We start from the raw sequence: 12014 nt of genomic DNA, 5'->3' as shown, positions 1-12014 counted from the left end.
TTTTTAATAGATGATGCACTACTGTACTGAGATCTACAAAGTTTAAGATACGTGCATATCATTTGTTTACTTATAATTCTTCAGTTTAGCAAAAAAAAAGGGGGGGGTGGAGCAGAGACTTAATCGAAGTTTGCAAATTATTGTTATTACAAGAAACCTCCAGGGAGTTTGTGACTCATCAAAAGAGGCCACATATTAAACATCAGCTTTCATACCTTTTCTTGAATTTATTCACACTACCTGTGCTCACCACCTCCAAAAGCAATCCATTCCAGTCATGCACTGTCTATGAGAGAAAGAAATCTAGCTTCCCTTTTTTGATTGCATTCATTCTCAACTTCCATGGATATCTTCTCCTACCCTCTATAAAATTAAAATTTCCATTTCCTGTATTGTGTGTGATGCTTTCAAAAGTTCTTAAGTCTCTATTGTATCACCTTTCTTTTTCCATAGTATCTTTAGTGCTCTCTCTCCACTGTATTTCCATCACCTCAGAACCAGGAGACCAGATCTGTGCACAGTAGTCCAGATGATGTTGTATCAAAGCCTTGTAAAGAGCAAATGACTTCCTTATCCTTTCATCTCAGTGTTGGTTTCAGCATTACAATTATCTTCTGTGTTGTATTTACAGTGTTTATGTGGCCTCTGAGCATCTACTAAAATACCAAAATCCCTAGCCTAGTCTGTTTCTTCTAGCATAATCCTGTCAATATAATAAACTATTGAATATCTCAACACACCAAAGGGCATATAGCTTTACATTTACTAACAGTAAACTGACAGCCGTCTTCACATGCTCACAATTCCAGCCTATTCAAATTATTCTGCAGGTACTGCCTGTCTTTGCATCATCAGGAAATGGCTTTGTTTCCAGATCCTTCCCAATGTCTTTAATGTAAAGACTGAATAACAGTGTATTATTAAATAACTTAAAGGAATTTACAATGTACAAAGGATATAAATTAAATTAAACTTTAATCTATATTTCCAATATTTCGGCAATGTCATGTTGCCATCTTCACAGGAACTTAAAATAAAGACACATGCACGCATGCACTACACACAGTAAATAAGGACGAAGCAAGAAGCTATTGTTTCTCCTAAAAGTCCTGATGGTGCCCTCTAGCACGCTATGTAGGTATTCTTGGCCGTTGGGCTGAAGGTCTTCTGATGTAAGTCTCCCAAATTTGGGGCAGTCTCATGCAACAAATTTATTGAGGTTTGGCATGTTTCTTAGGGCTGAGGCTGATTCCATGAATAGCCTTTCAAATTTGAATTTACTACGGTGTATTACCGTGGCTTTCTTCCACCGTATTCTGTGGCTGTACTGGTGAAACCGGATGTAGTTCTTGTGTTCTGAAATTCTGATATTCGCTGTCCTGCCTGTTTGGCCAAAGTAGGACAGCTTTGGATACACGACACAGAATATGGTGGAAGAAAGCCATGTAATACACCATAGTAAATTCAAATTTGAAAGGCTATTCATGGAATCAGCCTCAGTTCTAAGAAACATGCCAAACCTCAACAAATTTGGTTGCATGATACTGCCCCAAATTTGGGAGACTTACATCAGAAGACCTTCAGCTCAATGGCCAAGAATACCTACATAGCCCGCTAGGGAGCACCATCAGGACTTTTAGGTGAAACAATAGCTTCCTGCTTCATCCTCATTTACTGTGTGTAGTGCCTGCATGCACGTGTCTTTATTTTAAGTTCCTGTGAAGATGGCCAAAATATTGGAAATATAGATTAAAGTTTAATTTAATTTATATCCTTTGTATGTTGTAAATTCCTTAAGTTATTTAATAAGCATGTATAACCAACGTCTAAGGTCTTAGACGTTGGATTGTACTAAGTACTGGCAAAGGACGTGTTATTTTGGTTTTCCAATTGTACAGAGATGCTGACAAATGAATATATTAATAATTTCATTTCAATCACATTGTGACAGCCAGATCAGAACTTTTTTTAGTTAATTAGCATAGGGCTGGTAATGTGTTGCTCAGCTAACGGGACTAAAATACGACATTATTAAGCATGGAAATCAACAACATTGACATTTCATTTGTTAGTGAAACAGCAAAGAATGATAGCATGTAAGATAGCATCAATTGTGTTCTGTCTGTACAGTATCTACCACTAATCACATTGGCTAGGATTAACACAGGCCAGAATCACTTAATGTGCTTACCTTAAAAAAAAAATTGATGGGAAAAGAAAGATTAATATATTCTTGTTAATGCCGGTCACAAGTCATGAAGTAAATAATTCAGAACAGAATAGATTATACATGCTCTACTGGCAATTATAGCTCATTTGTAATGACAGTAATGATAGTCTACTACTATTGCAGATTAACATGAAGGCTGGTAAAAACTAACATTTCATTTAAGAAACTGTGTGGAATTTTCTCAGATCATAAATTTGCTATAAATTTAAATGCAAAAAAAAAAAAAAAAGCTTAGAAAAAATAGAAATTCGATTACTTCCAGTAGGACTGACCATTATGTAATTTTCTCTTAACACAAGCCTTCTAGAGGCTTAATTAAAATGTTAAATTCTAAAGAATTAGAACAATATTAATCTTAATGTTAAGTTTTAATTTTTTAATTTTATTATTTTTTTTTCCCTTAGCCGATCACAAAGATCCCAACATGGAGGAAGTGGATTGACTGGTTTTGGGATTATGCAGTTGGATACTATACGTTGGAATTCTGCTATTATATCAGGTATTTATGAAATTATTTTATTTATATAATTATTTTGAGACAGCTTTTAATTATACAGTGAACATAATGCCATTCTTAAAATTATGTTTGCTTTTTGCAATTTTAAAAATTCTTCCTATTTAAGTGGAAAAATAACTGTATAAATGGTGCTTTTCAAATATCTTTTGCATCTGCAGTTGCCCAATACGAACTTATGAATAAAGCTGAAATATATTCAAATGAACTGCACGAAGGAAGACTTTGAATCTAGTCGTCGAGTAGAGGAAATTTTTTAAGCCTTTTTTTGACTGGTTCCCAAGTTAGTTGATCTCTGGCACGGACGAGAGGGTTTTTTCTCCCTGAAACTCGGGTTTTTCGTCATTTAAACTCAAGAAAATCGACCATAGAACCCACATTATTTCAGACATTAAATATATTGTGTTAGGGACCACAAGATGGCAGCACATGTTGAGCCTTCTCTCTCCACTGTGTGCCGCTTAATTAGTGATAGCCTTGGGCCAGTTATCTCTGATTGACTGCCAGTGGAGATTGAATTGCCCACTCAGTCTCCAAAAGTTAGACAGGGCTAAATGGCCTTGCCTACTCCCTATATGGGAATTTAAAAAAAAAAAAAAAAAAAAAAACGTTGGTTGATTTTTGATTCTCATTCTCCTTTGTATAGCATTTCTGTCACTGAAAATTATAGCATTACAGATGAGATATTAAGGGAGAGAGGGGGGGTCCTATGATACCCTAAGTTCCTCTTTGCTAATTAAAAAAACCCACCAGAATTCTATACTTCCTGTATAGAATGCTATTATGGTGATGAGCAGATCTCTAGCTTACTGATGAAAATATTTGTGTGGAGAAGCTACTTTTTATTGTGCAGAGGAGAGAGGGGATCTCTGATTCTTGTGTGTACTACTGCCCTGAACTATTTTGAGTATGGTTATTTGGATTGATAAAGTACTTTGGAGAAAATAAATAAATAAAATGAGCACTTTCTTTACTGGTCTGTAGAATAAAATTTTGAAACTGGGATCATATTATACTATGTGCTGCATTTGTCAAGCTTTTCTTCTAATGCCATCAGCACATACAAACAATCATTTGTAAACCGAATATATACAGATATTTTGGTTATTTCAAATTATTCTGATCATTTGGTTACATCATATGCCAATCAGTCAAATTTCATCATCTTAAAAATCCAATAGAGCACTACCATGATTAATCATTATTTCTGAGTCTTCGATCTTATAAAATAGCACAAATCTTGGATATCCTGTAAGACCTATGATTTTAAAAACACGTTTTAGAGGGTATCCAAGATTTGTGCAATTTTCATATATACACCCTCTGTCCAAAAAGAAACGAAACTTTTGATAGAAAATAAAACACAGGCCAATTATAATTACTCAAATCATTTATTTCAATCAATATACTCTCCCTCGGCTTCGATACAGTATTTGGCATGGTCAATTAATTCATTAAATGAGTTTTTATATCAGTTTTTGGGATACTGTTGAGGGTCATGGACATTTTCACTGGTGTTGTATCACTTTCCTTTCATCGGCAAATGAAGATGGGGGAAGAGAAAGAAGTCACAGGGTGCAAAATCTGGTGAATACAGCGAGTGATCCAACACACAAACTTGGTTTTTGCTCAAAAACTGTCTCACAATGTTCGAAGAATGAGATGGTGTATTATCGTGCAAAAGTGACCAGCTGCCTGCATCACAATATTCATGTTGTATGCGATGAATTCTCGCTATCAATCACTTCAAAACATCGAGATAAAACTCACCATTGCCGTTTAGCCAGGCAGAATGAATTCCTTGTGGGTAATGCCTTTGGAATTGTAGAAACAAATCAGCATTATCTTTACTTTTGACTTCTCCAAGCGATTTTTTTCGGATGCCCCTCTTCTGGTGGTCTCCACTCAGCACTCTGGCACTTTCTTTTGGGCTCATACTCAAAACACCACGTTTCGTCACCAGTAACGATTGTTTCAAGGAAGTTTGAGTCCTTGTAATGTTCAATTCAATACATTTTTTGGTCGTTGGTCAACTTGTGGGAACAAATCGCGAATTCAATTTATGAAGGCCGAAACTCTCGGTCAAAATGTTGTGCACAATTGATTTTGGAATCCCCAATTCATCTTCAATCAATCTCACAGACAATTTCATGTTTTCTTTTATGAAATCACGTACTTTTTGGATGTTAACTTTGCTCAGTCCAGTTTTTGGATGGCCCGGCTTTTCGTCGTCCTCAAGTGTCTCATGACCATTTTGAAATCGCTTAAATCACTCGTAGACTTGAGTAAGGGATAAGCATTCATCACCATATGCTTTTTTGAAGCATTTGATGCATTTTGGTAAAACTTTTACCAAATTTAACACAAAGGTTAATCACAGCTTTCTGTTTGAAACTCATTTTCTGACCGTTCATCAAAACACACTCACTCTTGGCATTGTAACTCTGATTCTGATGAAACAAATGTCATAAACAGTTGACACAACACTAATGAAGATTGCCGCTTTCAACAACATAAATATACAACAGGTGGTGCCACTAGTTTCTTCTATTTTCGAAAAGTTCGGTTTCTTTTTGGACAGAGGGTCTATTTTTGTTGATATTTAATTAATACATTAAATAAAGATGAGTAAACATCATCTATATGTCACAAGTTTGTTTATATTGCAAATAATTAATCTGGAGAGCTATGAGATAATTACAATTTCAATAATCTATTAATGCTATAGGATCTTTGAGAATTACCCTTTATATTGCTATGTTGATAGGGGGAAAAAAAAATGTTGGTTTACAGAGCAATATTGTCCCATCAAACAGAAAGTTATAATAGTCAGTCAGCTTTTTATCTGCTGCAGCTTTAAATTGGGACTATTCATCTAATACCATTTGAGTAATTTTGTGCTTTTTTCAGTTGTGTAAAATTGTATAACATTTTAAGTCAATGAAGTTTTCAGTATTCTGAATAATAGCTGGATTAATTTGCTTTCAAAATGTTCACTTTTATATAAACGATATGTGGCAAAGAATTGTTGAAGTAAGTTCGATTTCTGAATCACAACTTATTTGTTTTTAAAATTAAAAACCGAGCTCATATGAGGTTCGTTTAGAAAGTTCGGCACACTGTACTCTTCTTGTTGAACAAAACATTTAACAAAATACATTTAAAGGTTTTCAAGGGTAAGTCTTGTTTGTATTCATGTCAACAGACCTTTTTAGTTGATGTATTTGATAAGTTGGACCACTTCAGCAGAAGCTTTTTCAGTGATAGTGAAACATTTCCAATGGAGTGGTTCTTTCAACTTAGGAAACAGAAATCTTTTATATTGCTGTGTTTATGGGGGGGGGGGGGGGTCTACAGAGGAATATTGCCATCAAACAGAGGTTATAACTCAGTCAGCTTATAAACTTGCATCTCTGCAATAAACCTGGTTACAGTATTCACATTGTCAATATTTTATCATATATGCCAGAGCTTATGCCAATTCTGTATAAGGAAGAACACTTGCCATCCGTATTCTTCCACAAGATCAGATATTTATACTAGGTATGAATGCAGCAATGCTGATCATTGTAGTCATCATTTTTTTTCTCCATTCTAAAGTCTTATCTCAGAGAGCAAGAATTCAAAAAACAGAAAATTAGCACATGTTTTTACTCAGTCTCGATTACAGCTGGCATGAAGGTTGGAAATATTACATCATCCCACTGGCGATGCATCTGTATTGTGCAAAAATGGTCTTCATGTTTATTATCATTTCAAAAATTTATATTTTACATGCTAATATCACTTCTCTATAGGGATTGTGAACTTTCTCTCCTGGATTTGCAGATTTTAACCACACAAAACATGACTAGCCTGAGAACACACAATTTATAGATATGATACACTCACTTCATATCTTCAGTTGCTTTAGCACAATCTAAACAGTTGACCAATCGCTATTCTACACATTTAAACAATGTCAAATCTCAAAATACAAGTGTTGCTATTCACTGTCTTAGACTATATTTAGTCTTACTGTTTGACAGCATAATTTTCATTTCTGCAGTAAACCTAGTTGCAGTATTCGCATTTTTGATATTTTATCATATATGCTAGATTTTTTTTTTTCAAATTCAACTTAGAGATATTCTTGAACTCAAGTGTCTCTTAGATATTCTAAGAGCTTAGAATCTCAATTATTAATCATACAAAATGTCCACCAGTCAAAAAAAAAAAAAAAAAAAAAATCGTGGTTTCCTTAATATCGTTAAAGCCAATGAACCCATATAATCTAAATGTAATGTAAGTGTGTTAAATTATATTTAACACTTAAATAAGTGGGTGTTCCAAACATTCATAGCAAACTGAATTTCCTATTTTGTTGCAGTTGCTACTCTGAAATTTTTATTTTCTAAACACAGGCACATATTTTTAACCTAATTTACCAGCACACCAATGAAATAATTACCATATAGCTGTGGCAATTGATGTGAAAGAAGGTTGAATAGAGAATATGATAAAATCAAAACCTCAGTTATGCACCAAACTATGGGAATGGGGTGAAATAACCGTATGCTCTTTAGATAAAATTTGAAGTTGTTAGATGTATATTATAGTATCCACAAATGTTATAAATTATAAGAGGAGGCTGCATACCAGATTTAATTAGGTTTCATTCCTGAATGTGTTACTATTATTTAACTCTTAAACTTTTATTTGAACTTCAAACATCGTAAGGAAAATAAAAACCTTACAATATTGCTCTGGGTCTGAGCAAATGAAGCAGTTCAAATCTGTACAGTGTTTTAAGTTATGGTAAGAGAAAGCTGTATACCAGCCATAACCTTATTAGGTTAAGTCTTCTAAATTAGGTTTCATCCCTGGGATTGGAGGTGGGGGGTAAAGAAATGCCTTAAGTTACAAGGGGAAGCTGCATATCAAATTTGATGATGTTAACTCTTGGAGTGGGAGGCCATGAACTTTATAAATTCTTATTCTTGTATTCTTTTGAACTTGGTTAAGTTTGAAAATATATTGATCATCCCTGTTATCTTTAGGAAATTTTAGTATCAGTGTCAACTTCTTTTGTATATCATTAGTGCATCCAAGGTATTTGAAGAAATTAATTTGTTCTAAATTAATTGCTATTTTTAATTGTGATTTATTTATTTTTCTTGTAACTGGAGATAGTCCTTTAAAAGCAATGATTTTTGTTTTGTCTTTTGATGTTTGCACTCCAAATTGTTTAGCAGTTGTGCTAAAGGAAAGTACTGATCTCTGGAATTGAACTTCACTTTTTGCTATGATTATTTGGATGTCTACAAACAAAAGAGTATTAAGTATAGTTTCACTATCCAGTTTAAATGCTGATTTTATATATATATATATATATATGTATGTATTTTCAAAATTCATTTTTACTCCGTTGGAATATTATAAAAAAAGGTTTAATGACTATTACCGAGAGAAAAGATGACAAAATATATTTAAAAAAGATACTACTAGTTTACTAGTTTCGTTACGTGAACATCCTCAGGTATCACAATCAAAGAAGTATATAAAAAAATTACAGAGATTTAAAATTGTACTAACAGAACAAGTATAAAAAACAGTAGCATGTTTGAAAAAATGCAAGTATGAGTTCTAAACAAACGAATACTACGCGCTGTCGCGAGTACGCCAGTACTGAACAGAAGCAACGTGTGCATCAGAGAGATTGTAACTCAGGCTGTTGTTGATATGAGAGGAATCTAGAGAAATTTCCCTAGATTCAACAATCTTTCTTTCGAGTTCATCGTAGCACACATGGATGTTAGCAGTTTGAGTCCAGTTTACAATGTGCTGGCGGCCTTCGTCTGAGTTAGCTGAAAAGAGAACGTGGCTAGAGAGAGCACTAGCTCTAGTCCTGTTATAGGAGATATCTGTATGGTGTTCATCCAAACGTAGAAGAATGGATTTAGCAGTCTGTCCATAGTATGGCTTTCCGCAATCACACAAAATCTTGTATACTCCTGGAAACTGAGTAGGAAGATGTTTCTGTTTATGTTTGCTAAGTAATGAACGAAGTTTTGGAAGCGTAGTGAAGCACGTTTTGAAGTTGAATTTCTTGAGAATCTTGGCCAGTTTTGGTGAAAGAGAGCTGATGTAAGGCAAGGAGATGAAGGCTCTTGGGGAAGAGGGATCTTCAGAAGTAGTTGAGTGCCTGGGGGAAAGAAATTTGTCAATTTTCTTTGGAGAGAAACCATTGTTAATAAACGTTTTTTTAAGAAAACGGAGTTCATTTTCAATTTCTGTTTCTTCTGTAAGTAATGATTTGGCTCGGTGGGCTAAAGTGGAAATAATACCACATTTTTGTGGGGGATAATGATGGGAGGAAGCATGAAGGTATCTGTCAGTATGAGTAGGCTTTCTAAAAATTGAGATTTTAATGCTCTCAGCACATCTGGTAAGTTTGAGGTCTAAAAAGGGAAGGCAGTCATCTGATATAGCGGTACCAGACTTTTGGCATCAATATAGCGGTACCAGACTTTTGGTTTAAAGAGAAAGGAGTTAATAGCTTTTTCTTCAAAATCATTGAGAAATATATCCGCAAGAATCGGAGAGAGTGGGCTGCCCATAGCCAGACCTGAGTTTTGTAAGTAGATCTTGTTATCATATTTGAAGTATCCTGACTTTATGGAATGGGAGAGAAGAGCAAAGAGTTTTTTGATTTTGTTTCTAAAATCAAGGACATCAAACTTAAAAAAACAGATTTAATGGCCACTTTTGATATTGTTTCTCTCTTTACAAATGTTCCTGTTCAAGAAGTCCTCGATCTTCTCAAGAACAAATTATCAAAAAAACTCTTTGCTCTTCTCTCCCATTGCATAAAGTCAGGATACTTCAAATATGATAACAAGATCTACTTACAAAACTCAGGTCTGGCTATGGGCATCCCACTCTCTCCGATTCTTGCAGATATATTTCTCAATGATTTTGAAGAAAAAGCTATTAACTCCTTTCACTTTAAACCAAAAGTCTGGTACCGCTATATTGATGATATTTTCCTCATCTGGGAAGACGGTGCCAATAACCTCTATTTATTTTTAGACCACCTAAACAAGTGCCATGAAAAAGTCTCTTTCACCTTAGAACTGGAATCAGATGACTGCCTTCCCTTTTTAGACCTCAAGCTTACCAGATGTGCTGAGAGCATTAAAATCTCAATTTTTAGAAAGCCTACTGATACTGACAGATACCTTCATGCTTCCTCCCATCATTATCCCCCACAAAAATGTGGTATTATTTCCACTTTAGCCCACCGAGCCAAATCATTACTTACAGAAGAAACAGAAATTGAAAATGAACTCCGTTTTCTTAAAAAAACGTTTATTAACAATGGTTTCTCTCCAAAGAAAATTGACAAATTTCTTTCCCCCAGGCACTCAACTACTTCTGAAGATCCCTCTTCCCTAAGAGCCTTCATCTCCTTGCTTTACATCAGCTCTCTTTCACCAAAACTGGCCAAGATTCTCAAGAAATTCAACTTCAAAACGTGCTTCACTACACTTCCAAAACTTCGTTCATTACTTAGCAAACATAAACAGAAACATCTTCCTACTCAGTTTCCAGGAGTATACAAGATTTTGTGTGATTGCGGAAAGCCATACTATGGACAGACTGCTAAATCCATCCTTCTACATTTGGATGAACACCATAGAGATATCTCCTATAACAGGACTAGAGCTAGTGCTCTCTCTAGCCACGTTCTCTTTTCAGCTAACTCAGACGAAGGCTGCCAGCACATTGTAAACTGGACTCAAACTGCTAACATCCATGTGTGCTACGATGAACTCGAAAGAAAGATTGTTGAATCTAGGGAAATTTCTCTAGATTCCTCTCATATCAACAACAGCCTGAGTTACAATCTCTCTGACGCACACGTTGCTTCTGTTCAGTACTGGCGCACTCGCGACAGCGCGTAGTATTCATTTGTTTAGAACTCATACTTGCATTTTTTCAAACACGCTACTGTTTTTTATACTTGTTCTGTTAGTACAATTTTAAGTCTCTGTAATTTTTTATATACTTCTTTGATTGTGATACCTGAGGATGTTCATGTAACGAAACTAGTAAACTAGTAGTATCTTTTTTAAATATATCTTGTCATCTTTTCTCTCGGTAATAGTCATTAAACCTTTTTTTTTATTATATATGTATTTATATATATATATATGTTAAAGATACCAAGCTATTTTAAATATAAACCTGGTTTTAATCCATTTCCCAAGTAAGCAAACAGACAAGAAAGTCAAGTTTGTGTCTGCAAGTAGTGCAAGTCTGGGTGACCCGCAAGTAGTGCAAGTCACCCAGACTTGCACTACTTGCAGGTGCAAACTTGACTTTCTTGTCTGTTTGCTTACTTGGGAAATGGATTAAAACCAGGTTTATATTTAAAATAGCTTGGTATCTTGAAAGTATATTATACCCAAGGTAAAAGACTTTCTACATATATATATATATATATATATATATTATATATTTTTTTCATTATTTACAGCTATACATTTACAGAGAGTGCTTCATTACTGCTCTTACTCCAAAAACAGTCTCTCTCTCTCTCTCTTTCTTGTACTACCTCTGTAAAGTACTTTAGTTTTTCTTCATCTAATCCTTTGTGAAGGGATATCTAAACCATGGTCTGTCCTGCCTTGACAAGTTATGACTGGCTGACTGATTGAAATTTAATGATTTTCCATTTTTTCAGACCATTTTAATGACCTGTTGTAAATTACCATATTTTAGTTTCTTCTTCTTCCCTTCACGTATCAGGCCTAGTGGTCTGTTATGGAACTATATTCAGCCCTTCTGAGCCGTACCTGTCCTGAGGATGAGGTGGCTAGTCCTATGTCTGTAGATGCTTGTGTTCACGTGCCCGCTTTGCCTGCTTGAGGGAGGGAAAAAACCCTGCAGTCCACATCCAAGACCGGCTAACTTGGCTATGTCTGAGAAAGATCCTTAAGCTCCTCACATTGCCGACAAGAATCGAACCCAGGACACTCCTTTCCCAGGCATATGGTTGTGAAGCGCATAGCCACTCGGCTAACCAGATTTTAGTGAATATCTTAAACATTAAATCCATTCAGCTTTTTTCATTTGTATTATTTCATAATGCTTTTGGAAATTTTGCACTAAAATTATTGATAGAAAACAATTGAGATGGCTTGTTTCCATCTCAATGAGATTTGATGCCAAATTTCGATAAAGTTATCCATTAGTCAAGAAATATTACATCTACAGACAGATGGA

At 34.9% G+C, this 12014-nt stretch overlaps 1 protein-coding gene across 1 annotated transcript in view; it reads left to right on the top strand.

The window, feature by feature from the left end:
- The window catches only part of LOC150096754 (L-gulonolactone oxidase-like), a 108780-nt gene that overhangs the window by 63202 nt on the left and 33564 nt on the right, over positions 1 to 12014 (top strand). Inside the window, exon 8 of the mRNA XM_090408070.1 lies at positions 2635 to 2729. Coding sequence (XP_090264196.1) covers positions 2635 to 2729 — 95 coding nt within the window. The remainder of the gene's footprint in view (positions 1 to 2634; positions 2730 to 12014) is intronic.

This window comes from Typopeltis vanoorti, chromosome 18, assembly GCF_054136105.1.
Source record: "Typopeltis vanoorti isolate ZY-2024b chromosome 18, IOZ_Tvanoo_1.0, whole genome shotgun sequence".
Lineage (NCBI taxonomy): Eukaryota > Metazoa > Arthropoda > Arachnida > Uropygi > Thelyphonidae > Typopeltis > Typopeltis vanoorti.
Note: the sequence above shows the minus strand (reverse complement) of the source record. Positions and strands in the feature narration are given on the sequence as shown.